This window comes from Thalassophryne amazonica, chromosome 11 (assembly GCF_902500255.1).
Source record: "Thalassophryne amazonica chromosome 11, fThaAma1.1, whole genome shotgun sequence".
In the NCBI taxonomy this organism is placed as follows: Eukaryota; Metazoa; Chordata; class Actinopteri; order Batrachoidiformes; family Batrachoididae; genus Thalassophryne; species Thalassophryne amazonica.
Genome location: NC_047113.1, coordinates 17,561,878 through 17,581,047, shown reverse-complemented (window position 1 = coordinate 17,581,047; position 19,170 = coordinate 17,561,878). Strand labels below are relative to the sequence as shown.

The 19,170-nt window shown below is 40.8% G+C and overlaps 1 protein-coding gene across 1 annotated transcript in view; it reads left to right on the top strand.

Moving 5' to 3' along the window:
• The window catches only part of ablim3 (actin binding LIM protein family, member 3), a 228,124-nt gene that overhangs the window by 166,288 nt on the left and 42,666 nt on the right, over positions 1-19,170 (top strand). Inside the window, exons 14-17 of the mRNA XM_034181319.1 lie at positions 1,798-1,873; positions 5,357-5,457; positions 5,640-5,805; positions 8,849-8,861. Of these exons, the coding sequence (XP_034037210.1) occupies positions 1,798-1,873; positions 5,357-5,457; positions 5,640-5,805; positions 8,849-8,861 (356 nt within the window). The remainder of the gene's footprint in view (positions 1-1,797; positions 1,874-5,356; positions 5,458-5,639; positions 5,806-8,848; positions 8,862-19,170) is intronic.

Here is a 19,170-nt window from a genome sequence, read left to right as displayed (position 1 = left end):
TCCAGCTCATGCACAATTTCTCGGATAGTCACATGACTGAAAAGCCACCGAAGCCGTCTGAAAGCCATCTGAAAGCCGTCCTGTGAGACCCACACGGAGGTGGTTTTGTCCCGCACCATGAGCGGCTCCGTGGCGCATCCCTCCACTTCTCTTTCCATGAAAAAACTCCTGTAACTTTTTTTGATTTGGCGCTATATAAATAAAATTGATTTTGATTTGAATTGATCAGAAATTCTACCAGCAAGTGTACAATTTGGGTTTTGCTGAGTCAATATGGCTAAAACATGCTCGCTAACCCTCAGTGGTTATTGAGATAGAGGGGGGGGAAGTGATTTCATTTTCATCAAAGGTCAGAACAGAGAGTGCGGTCAATTTCAGGTAAAAAATATACAGCTGGAGCAACAGACACTCTGGGCCCCTCTGCGCCAAATCAAATCAAAGTTGGTGATGTCCAGTCTTCTACCTTTTTTTTGGAAGCAGACGACATCCCGGATCAACAAAGCCCTTCACGTTGGAAATGATCTGGTTGTTTCAGCGGGGTTTGAGCCCTGTCGATCAGCTGCTCGGAGTGCGCCGCGCTCTCAGCAGCTGTGGGCAGTCTTTAACAGGCTGGAAGCAATCCTTAATCTGTGTAATCCCATAAAATCGTCCTGAAAGCCATCTGAATTTTCCGAATGGTGTCCACCTGGAGGTCTCTCACAGTTTCTGGAAAATTTGATGCAGCAAAGCTCCAAATCGTTCAGACATTTTTTCGCAATAAAAATCCGACGAGAAGGGTGGACACTGCTCACACAAAGCCTGCTCCAGGAGCGAAGACGCAAAACGACAGGCGTGAAAAAACTCACGCATCCAGCGCATGAAGGTTAAGCTTGGATGATGCAATCACACGTGATTCAAATCCATATGGTTTTTGCAAAAAATAAAAGGTTTGATACTTTTCTAACAGACCTCGAGATTAGAGTTGCATCAGGAAGGGCATTTGGCGTAGATTTGCTGTGGCAAACCCCCAGTGCAAAAAGGGAGCAACCAAAGGGGTTTACTAGTATTTGACTTTTCTTAAAGACATCATTTGACAAAAACTGTTTTTTACTATCCCTTATAGCTCCATTGACTATAACTGGGGTTTCATGTTAAACATCCTCAGAGTAATGGACTGCATTTATATAGCGCTTTTTCCATCTGCATCAGCCGCTCAAAGGGTTTTACAATTATGCCTCACATTCACCCGATGTCAGGGTGCTGCCATACACGGCGATCACTACACACCGGGAGCAATAGGGGATTAAAGGCCTTGTCCAAGGGCCCTTAGTGATTTTCCAGGCAGGCGGGGATTTGTAACCCATGATCTTCTGGACTTAAGCCCAACACCTTAACCACTAGACCATCACTGATGCCAAGTAATTGGCAATCAGTTGATATACATATATAAGTAAATATCACATTTCAGAAATGATGTGTAAGAAAATACTTTTTTGTCAGTGTTTCTGTGTAGGCTCTCTTGAAATTTTCTCATGCTTGTGTTGTTAACTCACATTCACCACTAACACATATGAGGGGCGGCTAAGAAGTTATTGAGCCTGACCCAGAAAAAGTAGGGCATCGTTTTCCATCTTTTGCATTCTGAGAAACCAACATTTCTTTGAGGTTTTTTTAGAACTCGTCATGTACAACAAACGCTCTTAGATTGTGTGTTATGATAAAATGAGGGCCCTGTTGGGTGTGTGTTTGTTCATAAAGATGTCTTTCTTCTTAATTCATCTTCACAGACAATCATGTGGATTGCAGCCACTAAAGCAGGACCAGGAGGACATCCTCAGATCATCCAGACTGTCCACCTACTCTCCTGAGTCACACACTCAGCCTGAGTCCGACTGCTCACCTACAGCAGCTCCCAAAAGGTAACAAATAACCAGGTCATTGTCACAGCGGCGAGGAGCAGTCATTACATTTTCCACTCAACCACAAGCAACGGGTTTAAAGCACAAGTGTGGCGCTCATTAACAACGGGCGGGTCGGAATGCATTGCAAATAATGGACGAGTAATTTTTTTTAGAGGAACAAGTTCTTTTCACACTCCTTTTGCAAAACAATCTCTACTCTTCATCAGATTTTCCAGCAATTAATTTGCAATTTTTTTTTCTTTTGACTACATCCACTGACTGCATATATACTGGACAACCCCTCTGAGTTTTTCTGGAAAGCAGTTTAATCCTCTGGGGTCCGAGGGCATTTTTTTTGGACAGTTCCCTCGCCTGCATAAATGTTTTATTATTGCTGTTAACAGCTCTCCCTGTCATCCACACAATCAAGTTTTATGTCTCTCTTTTTTTTTTTCAGGACAACCTGTGCTTTCAGAATATATATGCTTTTTGTTGTGTTTTTATACGTGTAATAAAGGTTTACAATCAGAAATACGAAAGGAAAAGTATAAGCGGATCATTTTCCACACACATTTATTCAAAACCACACAGCAAACTATAATCAAACAACTGTTTTGACACTTTATAAAGGGTAATTTGAGGTCTTGTGTAAAAAACTGTACTACAAAAAGGTTCAAACAATAAACACAAATGCATATTTTGAACAATATATACAAAATGGTCTATGCATTTTTTGTCTTCATGATAAAAGCAACAGAGTTATCCAGTAACATTCACATGCAAACTAGTGGAGCAATCCTGATAGTTACACACTCTTTGTTTGAGCACGTGAGCTTGTCATCAGAGGCTCTCCATCTGCTCCGTCTGCTTTCACTGATCGCTGTGCGTAATGGCGCAGGGTGCATTTGGAGCCCCAATAGTATGTACTCACTGGAGCACCCAGGGGGCTATTCAAACGGGCCAACTAGTAACACATCACTCCTGAAAACAATCTTTGGCATTTCATGTGAGGTGAATCTGGCGTATGATTGGATTTTGGAAAACCATGTGACGGTGAACCTATTCCGATTGGACACTCACATTGCGCACGTCATCACACAGCTTCTATGAGGAGTACAAAGATGGCCGATTGGTGGCTTGAAAGGCCGCTTAGAGTTAACTTTTCAGCAAAAAATAAGTAAGTTTCTATCTCATATCATTAAAAAGTTATTTATAATTTAGTAAAGCTTGGTTTTAGCCGTTGTATATGACAGCATCGGCCCCAGAGGGTTAAAGGCTCAAATAGTGCAGCTCTGGATGTAGTCATATCGGCAGTGCTTAGTCCTAAGCCCCAGCCAACCCTAAAATGGGTAAATATGTGGAAAGTCCGACGTGACTCTCACGGGACGAATGAAGCCCGACCATGCCCCCCATCACAGAGCTAAGCTAACAGGTAACCTTGGTTCATTTGTTTTATTAAAGCTTATGTTTGTGTGTGGCTTGTGTGAGTATTATCATCTTTATTGCCCAGGAATTGTGGATTAACAGTTGCACGACCATCTCAAGCTACGATAGATGCTAACAGTGTAACATTGTATAACATAAAAAATTCAGTTTTTGACAGCAATCCCTGAGCTCAGACTGAGCTCCAAAAACACATTTGACTGCATAACAAGCCATATTATTACAAGATATTTGTAATAAAATGCTTAGAGAGTACAATCCACAACTGCTAGCAACCACTCTTGTCTCTGCTAGCGGGACTGTGGTCCTGCCCCTAACTATTAACAACTTTATGACTTAAAGTATCTTGAACTGTTGTGTAATGAAAAAAATTCACCCCCCATACATTTGTCATAAATGAGCTATGAATACCAAAGCAGCTTTTTGAACCAGGCTGTAAGTGTTTATTTGTCCTTTAATAGTCAACATTTTAACATGAGCTTTTAAAAACAACCCCCTTTTGAAGCTAGCCTCAAGTGGCCATTCAAGGAACTGCAATTTTTTTTTTTCACTTCCTCCTTTACTTCATTTAAGAGGACTAGAGGTTGGGGCACAAACATGTTGATGGATGATTATAGCAATCCCTGGTCATATCTTATTTTTTTTATTCCATAATCAAAAACACAGGATTATGTACTTGCTGTGTGCCTCAAAAGAACAATCTGATCTCTGCTTTTAAAAACCAATCTTCCAAACTCCATCAGCACATTGAAGGCTCAGGTGGAAGCTTTTATTCTGTTTCTTAAAGGGTTAAGAAAGGTCTAAATAGCTTAGTTGCCTATATCATCAAGAGTGTAATTCAGGGTTGTGAACGTTCATCATGATTTTTTATGATTTGCATATGTGCTGTGGAGTTGAAGTGCAATCGTGTCACACCATCCACTGCAACATCATAACCGTTTGTCCCGTGAACCCAAACTACAATTAAAATGTAAATACTTGTGCACAAGCTGAGATCAGTTGTCACTTGTGTGTTTTCTGCAGTTTGATATCATTCCTGTTTTAATTATGCTGACACAAGTGCATTAATGTAGCACATCATTCCGCAAAACTGCAACCAGTGTACACGTGTAGGTGCATCACGATGAGGGAACGCATAAATATTTAAACACCTTGTTGCTGTGGTAACAGTCTAAACCAGAATAAGTCAACATACATGAGACCATGCTTGCACAGGTGGCAGAAGTAGGGTGGGAATTGGTGCACTACAACCTCTAGGTTTTAGAATTATCACAAGCGAGCCAAAAGACAACCCAGATGGGCTGAAAAAAAGTAATTTGTACTTGAGAAATAACAACTTGGTACTTTTTTTCATTTTACTTGAGTAGGTTTCTCATAGGAATTGTCACTTTTACAGTAATAATTGTACTTTTACTTGAGTATAGATTCTTGGTAGTCTACCTACCGCTGCACATTTGCATGCAGATCATTCCTTCATATATTTCAGAGCCGATTTTAACTCAGAGTGTAAAACCTTGCACTCACCCAATTAAAGACAAGGGTATAAAATGAGGGGAACACACTTCAAGAGGCCACCAAAGATACTTTGCAGTGATACTGACCCAAAAATGTCACAACGGTCTTTCTTTTTTCACATCCTCCTCAAAATTGGATAGATTTGTTCCAGGATATTTAGCCGAAAATCAGCTGACACCCCCAAAGGCTTTTAGGCTTTACCCATTTTTGCAGATGCAGCTCAAAATTTGCTGCTTTCTAGAACTGATAAGATGTGATCATCCCAACATCCATCCATCCATCCATTTTTCATACCCGCTTACTCCAAAGGGTCATGGCTAGGCTGGAGCCTATCCCAGTAGTCATAGGGCATGAGGAATTGGAATTACTTCATTAGTTAGTTTGTATATGTGTGTGTGGTTGTATTCCTGCTAAAAATCCAGCTAAAATATACAGACTAAACCACAATATCCATGGAAGGGGTAACAATTTATAATTTGTTGACATATTTATTCACTGTGTTACTGTCTTCTTACAAGATTCTCTCTTTCATCTCTTTCCCCGCTCAGCATATTGGGCACCAAGAAGACGGTTCTCAACAGGAGGAGATGAAGAGAGTTGGAGTCACAGCCTTCAAAGAGTAAGAGCTCCATTTTTCCTACATCGGGTTATTACACTCCCTCAGACACATCCTTAAATAATGCACTTCTTATGGTATGGAGTGCTCTCTGTGCTGCCTTCACTGCACTTACACTTTATTCATTAAATTAGAAATATTCCCTCGTGTGTTTCCCCCTCGTCTCTTTTCTTACTCCCTCTCAGATTGGGAGTGGCATCGGGAGGATGATCTTAAAGGAGGAGATGAAAGCGAGATCTGGTTCCTATGACACTGACCCTTGGGGTAGTGTAAGAAATTCTCGTAGTGGGAGCAAGGAAACGCTGAACACTACAGGCTACGGCACCACAGCATACAACAGTGTCAACGGATGTGAGTATCCACCCTACATGTATGATATAATATGAAGTCAACATGCTATTAAATTAAAACCTTCTATTAATAATAGAGGCAGGGACCCCAGTGCAGAGAACTACAACAAAAGATGGTTTGCACAGGTTTCATTGTTCACAGTAATTAGTATTCAGCTAACAGCAGCAAAATGGCAGCAGGAGGATTGGTCAAAAAGACAGGCTTGGGTCATACACTCATGAAATAAGTCTAAACCACCCTCAGCTTATCTGAATAGAAAGCCAGAAGAGTAATCCAAAAACCCAGGCAGAATTCAGTAACCAGAGTTATCAAAGGCAACAGTCTTTCAAGGCATTCAGTAGCAGTTATCCAAGACACAGACAGCATTAATAAACCAAAGATCATAAGGGCCCGGGCACACGGTGATAGCTGAGCGAAAAACAATAATTCAAACTGTCACAAATCATTGAGAAAAGGTGGACAAATGATCCTGCACCTTTCCCATCACCGAAAAGCCTGCGAATCAAGAGTGCAAAAAGGAACGAAACAAAACCGTAACTCCCGACAGAAAAATGCTTTAACCAAAATCAAAACGAAACATTCACGATCAGCCTCTTCCTAATGTCCATAGTCCGAGATGTTGTTTGTCTTCACAGCAACAACGTGTGTGCACACGCAGGCCAGCCACAAACGGCTGGAATGTGCGTAAATAGTAAAAGTAGTTGATAAACCGTTATTTCCGCTATTGTTTCTGTATGACAACGTTGCTTTTCGTCCCACACATGGACGAGTCATCAGCGATACAAGGATGTTACGTTCAGCTCGTTGGAGCTTTAGTTATTGATCCCTTCACATATCGTCGATGTTCATGCATTATGTTGGACTTGGGAGGTTGGATGAAGATGGATGACAGTCAAACGGAATGCTGACGTTACAGAAACTACACAAAGGATAAGGAACCGTCAAGACAGAAAGCAAAATGGAATACAGATGAATTCAGGTTGTCATCGAATTTGTTCACATTCTTCAAAAGTTTGAAAATTCTGATGAATTGCCAGCTGCAGGAACAAAGCTGGACGACAGTTAAATGATGCCTCCAAAAGTCGACATAAATCCATATTTACTGTTTTGTTTGTGCTTCGTTGTCCTTCGTTAGTGCCGTATGACTGGGGCTTAAGGCCACAGAGTCCACGATGACAGGCAAAAGACCGTAAACATCTGTAATGTGGAGTCAAAAGACTAACCAGAATAAAAACAGTCGTCAAGAAACGGCACTCTGGAACCATAGTAAAGGTCAATAACGTGGAGTCGAAAAAAATATACCTTGGAATGCTAGAAAGTAAGGTGGAACCTGATACAATCGGGTGACTACAAGACATTATAAAAGTGGTTATAAAGGACACCCATAATCATTTAAACCCAGAAGCGCAGGGACACACGAATGCCAAGGTCAACAAACTGGAACTAACTAACACAGGAGAAACAGAACTAACTAGAAAAAAGAACAGAATGACATTTGACCAAAACAACAGAGCCATGGCACCTTCCAGCATTGAGAGCAGAAATGCCAATATTCTAACTACACAAATCCCAATGTGGTTGTCATCGTTATGTGGCCAACACAGTTGTATGTTTTATTTATAATGTCAGAAAGGACCAGCTTCAGTGAATCCCTCCTCATTTATAAATCAAATTAATCAAGTCAACACTAAGCCAGAGGGTTTACATGATACAAATTCCCAGCAGAAGATTCACGGTTCACGCCGCTTTTTGAATTTATTAGTGACACTTTTGATTAAACTTGGCAGATACAGTCCACCTGTGGATGGGGAAAAAGTGGCTTGTTCAACGATCAGGTTCAGAAGTCAAGGTCAAATTTCTGGTCCCATGTTCATTTTTAGGAAAATTGCTAATTTTATGGAAATGAGTCAATAGAAGACACATTTTGTTATTCACAGATTTTGTTTTCTTGTGGCTACAAATGTGGGGTTCCATGTGAAGTGCAAACCCTGAGCTTCAGCCCAGATGAGTCTGTGCATTAGTCCGTCCCTGATCGTTGTTGGTTTTGGGGACGTCTGATCACAGCAGTTGTGAATGTTTCACTAAAGTGCTCAAGTGGGTGTGTTGAAGCAGAACTGGAGCTGCTTCTGTTTGTTAGTCCAAGCTCTGCTGGCCACGCACGGCTGTTATTTTAACTCGGGACACACAAACAGTAGTCATTCCTCATCTCAAACTAGCTGTTCTCTCCGAGGCCCTTCCTTCCATTTCCTTGCTCTGTTTTTTGTTTTGCCACCTCCCTCTTCTCTTCGTGTGCTTGGAGTTTTTTCCTTCTCAGTCTCGGGATACCACTGTCTTTTATTCATACTCGCTGCATCTGTCCATCTGTCTCTGTATGTGTGCGTCTCACGGTCGCTCTCACAGCTGGTGTCCCACATCCTGCTTTATTTATGAGCAGTAAGATCTCGCATTAAAGTGCTTTCTCAGATGGGAGGGGATCCAACTGAACAGCACTCATATGGCTGCAGTTGAAAGACGAAGTACAAATTGCCCGATTTGTTGGTTTTACATTTGACTTCTTGTCCTCTCACCACCTTATTGATATCATGATGTATTGTTCTCCTTCCAAGGCCTGATCAGTAACCAAGTTGCTCACTTTTTTTCTATTTATTTGTCTCTCTGTAAAATTTCCACAGCAGTTTTTTTTTTCCTGAATGTTGCATATTTAAGACCTTTTTAACTGGAAGATGCTGCTGCAGAAAATCCTCCAATAGAAATGTGTAAGTTAATCAGAGTTCTACAGAAAGACAAATCATTGTAAATTTGATCATCAGTTCAGTTTATTTAACCAAAAATAAATTAATAAATAAGTGTCATCAAACATCAGAAACCCCACTGAGATCTTGCTTTTGACTCTGGGAAAGTGCAATGAGCATTTTTTTTTTTCAATCTGTTCTGGTGTTTTATAGACTAAATAATTAAATAACAACAGATGAATCAGTTATCAAAGGAACTGCTGGATGCAGTCATGTATTTTCTGTAACACTGTGATCTCTTTACTTCACAGCTCCTCGATCTCAGTGTAGCACTGACAGCGGTGAGTTCACTGTTTTACAAATACTGTCAATAGTCTTTGCTGTTCAATTTGCTAATTAGTGAGTTTTTCCTGGTAAATAAAATACAGGTTTTGTTCTGATTGTTATTATTATTATTATTAATGCATAAGATTTGGTTTTTGAATAGAGGGTGTCAATGTGCTGGATCTGCTCAGCACATTTGTGATGAGCGCCATCTTCTGGCAGTGATATTTATTGATTCCCTGGCTTCACACCAGAAAACTGTCCAGACAAACTTCAATTACAAAATTTGGGTCAGAATTAAAATAATAATAATAAAAAACAACAAACTGAAAATTACTGATTTGTAAATCAACAGGCAAATAGATATTTCAAAGTTTGTAGAGTTTTCCTTTTTTTTCTTCGCCAGTAACTTCATGCTGAAGTTGATGCATGCTCCAGCTTTTGCTTATTGTATCACCAGCTGTAGCTTCATGCTGGTGTGGAGCAGAGAGGATTTTAAAACAAGAAAACTAATCAAATCTCAGCTTGATTCTCCCATGTGCCTTCTGACAAATGTCTTTCAATTCAAGTCCTTCTCTGTTCCACACCACTAGAATTAAAGCTGTGCAACTGATGATACAACAGAGCAGAACTGCACTCTGCCTAGCTTCTCCATACACATCCACAAAAGCCTGTAACTCCTTCAGAGTTGACTGGGTGTTTTGGTGGCTTCCCTCATTGCTGTCCTTCTTGCACGGTCACTCAGTATTGAGTTGAGTAGGTAGTGCAGTGGGATTGGAGTTGGTCTCCCAATATGTCAACCTGGGTTAGAATCTTGGTCAAGAAGCTTCATCTGCATTGTCCCAGGAGCAATAGTAAAGTCTCATATGGTTCATGCCGCAGAATCTGAGATAAGCATGGGCACCAACGTCTTTGAGAGCCTATGCATGACTTATTTATTCTTCCCCCTTTTTCTTCATATTCAGTGATGTCTGGTTTTGTCCAGTTACTTATGGCCTCTGAAAATGGAGAGACTGTGTATAAAAGTAACAGCAATTCCTTAATGGTTATTGCAATATTTTAGTTAAAAGTCTTGAATTAAACCTAAAATCAAAAACTGAGTGTTTCAATTTAACTCCAATGTGGTGGTGTACAGAGGCAAAATGATATTTAAATTATGTCTTAATTCTTCATTTATCTGACCTAATTTAACACCTTATTCACATTAACACCAAAATATATCTTGAATCTTGCCGTCGGTTGGGAATCATAGCTGTTAGAACCCTTCATCATTGGTGGGGGGGGGCAGACAAAATTGTGATTAACCTTGTGGGTGGGCCTCAGATGATTTTCAGATTTTAAAGTGGATTGATGTATTCTTAGGTTTTGAAATGTCTGCTTTACAAGATTCAGCCCCAGTTACTTCCCACTCAGCTCACACTTTGTGTTCCAATTGGTTCAAAATGCTGCTGCCAGACTTTTAACAGGAAGCATAACATTTGACCACATTACACCCATTTTGATGTCTCTTCACTGGCTTCCTGTCCCTGTGAGATCAGATTTTAAGGTTCTGTTACTAACCTATAAAATTATTCACGGACTGGCCCCTCCCTACCTAGCTGACCTAATTAAACCCTACGTACCGGCCTGGGCTTTGCGTTCTCAAGGTGCAGGACTACTTTGTGTCCCTAGGGTGAATAAAAAGTCTGTGGGTCACAAAGCTTTCTCTTATCGTGCCCCTGTTCTGTAGAATGATCTCCCTACATCAATAAAACAGTCAGATTTTTTAGAGACTTTCAAGTCCAGACTTAAGACACACTTATTTTCCCTTTCGTATGGCTAGCATACTGGCATAGCATGTTACTATGCTTTTTACTCTTTTAAATTCACTTCATTAGTAAACAGAGTGGCCTCAACTTTATTTAAAGTCTGGGTCTTTTAGTGAAGCTTAGGGCTTTTGGCCAGTGATCACCTTAGTATTTTTTCTGTTTTTCTTGTTGCTTAATGCTCCCATCTTGTGCACCAGCATGGACTCCCATAATTTCCTGTATATTCATTTTGTGAATTGTTTTGTAAATTGTATCGGTAGCATGGCCCAAGCAGAGGGTCGCCCCTCTGAGTCTGGTCTGTTTGAGGTTTCTTCCTCAAATCATCAGAGGGAGTTTTTCCTTACCACTGTTGCCTGTGTGCTTACTCTGGGGTTTGGTAAGGTTAGACCTTGTTTGTGAAGTACCTTGAGGCAACTTTGTTGTGATTAGGTGCCATATAATGAAAATAACTGAATTGAATTGAAGTTACTGCCACCAAACTGTAACTACTCACTGAATGCAAGTGTGAATATCAGCTGATTATTGCAAAACGTTTGGTTCAGTTGACTGGTTTACTCTTCATACATCCTGAAAATTCAGGGCATCCACGGTAAATTCATGGACATTGTAACTGCCCAATACATGGGTACTATGAGTGCTGTGCAGAGTGGGGGTATGGACTGGGTCTTGGGTAGGGTTGTGGAGCCCATTAGCTCAGGTGCTCTACTGACCTTGTCTTCACGGCTGACACTGTGACCTTTGTGGTATCAGCGGTTACCCTGACTGCAGCACTTGACAAGGTGAGTAAGGAGTTGAAGTGTCTGGTTTAGTGATGGTCCTCAATTAAGGCCAAGATCCAGGCTGTTGGTAACTTCCTGAACTCAGCCATTAGATGTGTATCTCTATTTGTTATTATCTATCGTCCACCTGGTCGTTACTGTGAGTTTCTCTGTGAATTTTCAGACCTTTTGTCTGACTTAGTGCTTAGCTCAGATAAGATAATTATAGTGGGCGATTTTAACATACACAGATGCTGAGAATGACAGCCTCAACACTGCATTTAATCTATTATTAGACTTGATTGGCTTTGCTCAAAATGTAAATGAGTCCACCCACCACTTTAATCATATCTTAGATCTTGTCTCTGTAAGTGAGATAGAGTATCTTGTCAGTAGTTTTACATCCTCATTGAAGACAACTTTGGATGCTGTAGCTCCTCTGAAAAAGAGAGCTTTAAATCAGAAGTGCCTGACTCTGTGGTATAACTCACAAACTCGCAGCTTAAAGCAGATAACCCGTAAGTTGGATAGGAAATGTCGTCTCACTAATTTAGAAGATCTTCACTTAGCCTGGAAAAAGAGTCTGTTGCTCTATAAAAAAGCCCTCCGTAAAGCTAGGACATCTTACTACTCATCACTAATTGAAGAAAATAAGAACAACCCCAGGTTTCTTTTGAGCACTGTAGCCAGGCTGTGCCAGGCTGACAAAGAGTCAGAGCTCTATTGAGCCGAGTATTCCTTTAACTTTAACTAGTAATGACTTCATGACTTTCTTTGCTAATAAAATTTTAACTATTAGAGAAAAAATTACTCATAACCATCCCAAAGACATCGTTATCTTTGGCTGCTTTCAGTGATGCCGGTATTTGGTTAGACTCTTTCTCTCAGATTGTTCTGTCTGAGTTATTTTCATTAGTTACTTCATCCAAACCATCAACATGTCTATTAGACCCCATTCCTACCAGGCTGCTCAAGGAAGCCCTACCATTATTTAATGCTTCGATCTTAAATATGATCAATCTATCTTTATTAGTTGGCTATGTACCACAGGCTTTTAAGGTGGCAGTAATTAAACCATTACTTAAAAAGCCATCACTTGACCCAGCTATCTTAGCTAATTATAGGCCAATCTCCAACCTTCCTTTTCTCTCAAAAATTCTTGAAAGCGTAGTTGTAAAACAGCTAACTGATCATCTGCAGAGGAATGGTCTATTTGAAGAGTTTCAGTCAGGTTTTAGAATTCATCATAGTACAGAAACGCATTAGTGAAGGTTACAAATGATCTTCTTATGGCCTCAGACAGTGGACTCATCTCTGTGCTTGTTCTGTTAGACCTCAGTGCTGCTTTTGATACTGTTGACCATAAAATTTTATTACAGAGATTAGAGCATGCCATAGGTATTAAAGGGACTGCGCTGCGGTGGTTTGAATCATATTTATCTAATAGATTACAATTTGTTCATGTAAATGGGGAATCTTCTTCACATACTAAGGTTAATTATGGAGTTCCACAAGGTTCTGTGCTAGGACCAATTTTATTCACTTTATACATGCTTCCCTTAGGCAGTATTATTAGACGGCATTGCTTAAATTTTCATTGTTACGCAGATGATACCCAGCTTTATCTATCCATGAAGCCAGAGGACACACACCAATTAGCTAAACTGCAGGATTGTCTTACAAAATAAAGTCATGGATGACCTCTAATTTCCTGCTTTTAAACTCACATAAAACTGAAGTTATTGTACTTGGCCCCACAAATCTTAGAAACATGGTGTCTAACCAGATCCTTACTCTGGATGGCATTACCCTGACCTCTAGTAATACTGTGAGAAATCTTGGAGTCATTTTTGATCAGGATATGTCATTCAAAGCGCATATTAAACAAATATGTAGGACTGCTTTTTTGCATTTACGCAATATCTCTGAAATTAGAAAGGTCTTGTCTCAGAGTGATGCTGAAAAACTAATTCATGCATTTATTTCCTCTAGACTGGACTATTGTAATTCATTATTATCAGGTTGTCCTAAAAGTTCCCTGAAAAGCCTTCAGTTAATTCAAAATGCTGCAGCTAGAGTACTAACGGGGACTAGAAGGAGAGAGCATATCTCACCCATATTGGCCTCTCTTCATTGGCTTCCTGTTAATTCTAGAATAGAATTTAAAATTCTTCTTCTTACTTATAAGGTTTTGAATAATCAGGTCCCATCTTATCTTAGGGACCTCATAGTACCATATCACCCAATAGAGCGCTTCGCTCTCAGACTGCAGACTTACTTGTAGTTCCTAGGGTTTGTAAGAGTAGAATGGGGGCAGAGCCTTCAGCTTTCAGGCTCCTCTCCTGTGGAACCAGCTCCCAATTCGGATCAGGGAGACAGACACCCTCTCTACTTTTAAGATTAGGCTTAAAACTTTCCTTTTTGCTAAAGCTTATAGTTAGGGCTGGATCAGGTGACCCTGAACCATCCCTTAGTTATGCTGCTATAGACTTAGACTGCTGGGGGGTTCCCATGATGCACTGAGTGTTTCTTTCTCTTTTTGCTCTGTATGCACCACTCTGCATTTAATCATTAGTGATTGATCTCTGCTCCCCTCCACAGCATGTCTTTTTCCTGGTTCTCTCCCTCAGCCCCAACCAGTCCCAGCAGAAGACTGCCCCTCCCTGAGCCTGGTTCTGCTGGAGGTTTCTTCCTGTTAAAAGGGAGTTTTTCCTTCCCACTGTCGCCAAGTGCTTGCTCACAGGGGGTCGTTTTGACCGTTGGGGTTTTTACGTAATTATTGTATGGCTTTGCCTTACAATATAAAGCGCCTTGGGGCAACTGTTTGTTGTGATTTGGTGCTATATAAATAAAATTGATTGATTGATATTTTGCTAAAGTGTCAATCTTGGAGGTGTTTGGTGATGCTGATGTCTTTTCAGGAGAACAAAGGTCTATGTATGTCTTTTGAGTCCTGCTGTTTCCTGTCTTACTATGGTTGTGAAAACTGGATGTTGTCCGTTGACCTGAAGAGGATGGATGCGTTTGGTACTTGGTCTTTTCAGAGGATCCTTGGCTACTGTTGGAATGACTTTGTTTCAAGCAAGCAGTTACATGATGATGAGGGAACAATAGTTGTGTCATTTTGGCCATGTGGTAAATTTCTTTAGCGGTGACCCAGTATGTCGGTGCCCTGCATCGAGAACCAGAGCAACTGGAATAGGCAAAGGGGACTCCTACGTCTCATCTGGCTGTGACAGACAGGTGGACACTTTCAGGAGCTAGGGATGGACTGGCAGTCTGCCTGGGTGGTTGCGACCCAGGACACAAAGTATTTCTCTGTGTGTAGTGGATGCAGCAGTGCATAGCATTAGTGCATGCTCCTGAACCCGACTTTACCCAATCCCTTTCATTTCAACCAAAACTGTGATTGAATTCAGTTTTTTTCAGTCAAGGTACACACAGTACTGTATTTCTTTTTGGAATTGTGACTTTTTATTGTTGTTTTAGTTGCATTTCACACACTGTTAAAACCTTTTTGAAATTATAGTTTGTAACATGGCCTGATTGACTGAGGGGATGTTTCTGTGTTGTAGATTTTGCTTGTAAATCAGCCTCGCTGCCCGGATACAGACGCAACGGCATTCAGAGGGTGAGGACAAGACATGACATGTTTGCCTGTTTTTAATCAACAGGCTTATAAACTCAAACTATAAATAATATAAAATGTCAGGATTTTTAAAAGTTGTATTAAATGTTGGAAAAAAAAGTTGGATTCGACTGCCCGTTGGAATTTAAGTGTCTGTGTCCACGTGCAGCCTCAGAGTGCTGATTGTTACCACTACCAATATGACACCAGCAGTGACGTCAACTGGGGAAGCAGAGGTATAAGTGCAATTATAACACACTTTCTCTCCATTTAAGGGAATACATTAATTTGGACATTTTTCTCTGTGTGTGTGCCCCCACCCGCCCTCTGCAGAATACAAGGTAAGAAGAGAAGAAAAAGAAAAAAAAAATCACACAATTTGGATACATACATATATTAACAATACAAAGGTGGTTGCATTTATGTAATATATGTTAAATGACTATTTTACCCTTTCAGATTTACCCCTATGAAGCTCTTATTGTCACCACCAGGGGGCGGAACAGGCTGCCAAAAGATGTAGACCGAGCCAGACTGGAGGTATGTCACAGCTATGTTGTTAGGATAAACAGGGTTCTGAACCTAATGGCTCAGGGACCTGGAGTTGGTCCCTGGATGCCAACTGCAACTGCAGGGGATGCTGCAGTTGGCATCCAGGGATGCAGCAACATCCCTGTTTCTGCATCCAGCATCCAGTTACAGAGATGCTGGTGTAACCACTAGGAGCAGCTGCCCACTGCTCCTAGTGGTTGGATTGTGTCTAACTGTATCCACTTGTTAAGTGTGACGTAACGCATCATGTGATTTTCAACTTCCGGCTCCAAACAAAAAAGGCGCGCTGTCATTAACATTGAGAACTGCACTGAGACGATCTGATCAGGCTGCACTTACACCGCTGCACACGGACAACAGCATTAACATCGCAACATAAAGCTCTTTGTATATTGTGCCTAAAACTCTCCTGGATATATTAACTGGGTTTTTAGACGTTGTTACTGCGTTTCTTTTGTGTAAAAATGTCAGACACTCAGGTTGTTTCTCCATTTTCAATGGGAGTTGCTGCGAGCTGCGATCGCTTCTCAGCTTCCCACCCTGCAGGCATGGAACACCCATTCACAAAACTCCACTGCAGAGGAAGCTGATTACACGACCAACATACAGCTCAATATAATAAGGTGTGAGGGACACCACATTTACTGACTGTATAAATGTTAGTCACAAAATCTAACGTACCTCAGGAAGTGTGCTGACGAGCGTGAGACCTCACCCTCTCCTCTTTCACAGACTGTGCATCAAACCTGGACGTTCTCTGCATCCACTGATGATGAGATGGCTCCCGAGACGACGATCTCACCCGTCTGGTCACAAGGTCGAGTCTCTGGCAAATACACACTGTGTACTCCAGTCTTAAATGCCACCATGTTCCAATCCATGTAGATGCACCACAGCTGTGAGTCCTGACGAGCCGCAGGTGATCAGCCTCAGGTGATCAGGGTGAGGTCCTGATAAACTCAGCTACACAGCCACTCAGTCCCAAATGCAAGCCACCTGGAAGGAAAAACAAAAGACAGGACAAAAGACAGAAACAAAAAGGCAGCCAGCCCCCCCCAGCCATACAACACATGTGACACATTTCTCTGGTCATGAGCCAGCATGCAGATGCCTCATTTTTAGGATCTCAGCAACTGGAATATGCCATAGGGGAGATCCACATATCACCTGGCTGTGGCACGTAGATGGCTACTTTTGAGTGGTGGGGGGACCAGTTGTCTGCCTGGGTGGTTGGCATACAGGACCCATGAAGGTTCCATAGCGTGCTGGGTGCAGTGACATATGGCACCAGTGCATGTACACTGAGCAGGTAGCTCAGTGAATAAGGAGATGACCTACAAATATTTTACTTGAGATTGATTCCCATTCACGTTACTCGTGTATGTATGCCCTCGGACAGGACACGTAATCTGCATGGTCCCAGTCCACTCAACTATGAATGGGAAGCATTCTTGGTGAGGGAAGTAACCTGTGTTGTGCTGCCATACCATCCAGGGGATGTTGTAGACTCGGATCCACTTCATGCAATGGAATCAAGAGATAAGCACCTGCACCAATGGGTCTCATTGCCTATATAGGACTCGGTTCTCCATGTACCCAGACCTGACCCTCTCTGCACCCTGTGCCTAACTTTGCTCTCAGATTACATGCTGTGTAAATAGAAAAGTGTGTTTGGACACACCTAAAATACACTTGTGCTGTGTTTTAGACCATGCTTAGAGATCATCAAGATATTGAGTTGTTTGTCACAGCAATTTCCAATTCTGGACCCTTAAATCTATACATTTTTCATCTCTTCCTGCTCTGCCAAAAAGCTGGTCAACCCATTTTCTAAAGTAGCACTGAGCAACTCAAGACTGAAAGGACACCTGGATGAGCTTATCAGCTTTTGGCAGAGCATGGACATATTTAAAAAAAAAAAAAGGCAGGCTGATCTAGACTGGAATTGAAAAGCACTGTTTTAGAACCCACAACCTTCTGGTCCACACAAAACCCAGAACATATGTTATAAGAAATCCTTTTTACACTTATAGAGAGTTGAATTAACACTGACATGATCAGCTCTCAGAAACTCCTCCGATACACTGCAACGTAAAATGACATTTAAGACTTAAAGCCAACCCTTGGTGAGTTCAAATTTGACCTTTTTGCTGTGTACATCTGATAAATGGGATGTTTTTACCAAGCGGTCTTTGATTTAAAACACATTCATTAACTGCAGCTTTTTAAAGTAAACAAATCTTAGCAGAAACTAGTATTTCATATAAAAAAGTGCTTTTAACAAATCAGTGGTACAATCCAAAAGGCATCCGTGGAGCTGACTACAAAACTGGACATTTCAGCGCTATATTTACTAATATGTATTTGCACTAATCACTAATTACGCCGTAATGATGTGCACACCACATGTGCCTTTTTTTAAAAAATTTTTTTAACCATTTCAATCAGTGGTGCAATGAAACATCTTGTGCATATTTTCATATAACTGCAAATAAAAGCAAGTAACAAAAATACAGAATTTGTACCTGACCTGATGACCTTTCCCCATATTTAATGCAACATTGGATTGCTAGTTTATGTGCAAACCAACAAGCCTACAAAGAAAGATGACCCAGGGGTGAACATTCCCTTCAGTACATAGGAAGTGGGGACATAGGACAAAATTGAAAAAATAACAAAGGTTTGAAAAAATATATATGTATTCTGCATAGCAGTAGTACTAGTAGTACTACTGCTATTATTATTTTTATTATTATTACTACTACTACTACTGTTATCATTTTTATTACTATTATTATGACTACTACATTAATAGATGCTCTTGTAGAAATACAACTGGAACTGGCATTTGTAGTAGTTTGCAGTATAACTGATAATGCCACTGCTGCTAATGTTATCTCGTGCCAGAGAGCCCTTACCGACAGTCTTAAAAGAATAAACAGAATTTTGCTGAGATCTGGATTCCCACACTTGATTTATAACATTTGTTTAACATCTCTTCACAACAATTGATAATTCTTCTTTTTACCCCTTATTTTCCAGTCGCTTGGGACCCTTTCTCCCTATTCTCAGGTAAGCATTGCTTCTAGGCTGAATTAATCAAACACACTCTCGTCATTCCTTGCTCGACTGTTCACGTCCACCTTGGTACCTTCTTCTTTTTTTCTTTCTAGGACTTTGACAGCCTGGACATGAAGCAGAGGTGCTGCTCCAGTCCAGGTTACATCGACTCTCCGATATATAGTCGTCAAGGCATGTCGCCCATCATGCCTCACTCTCCACAGCACTACGGCTACACTGGTCAGTTGATTGTTTTTCACTCCTGTTTTCACGTCATTTTCTTATTGTACTTCACTAAATGAAAAATATACAGTGCATCCAGAAAGTATTCACAGCGCTTCACTTTTTCCACATTTTGTTATGTTCCAGTCTTATTCCAAAATGGATTAAATTAATTTTTTCCCCTTCAAAATTCTTCTCACAACACCCCATAATGACAACATGAAATGCATTTATCTGAAAGCGCTGCAAATTTATTAAAAATAAAAAAATAAGAAATCACA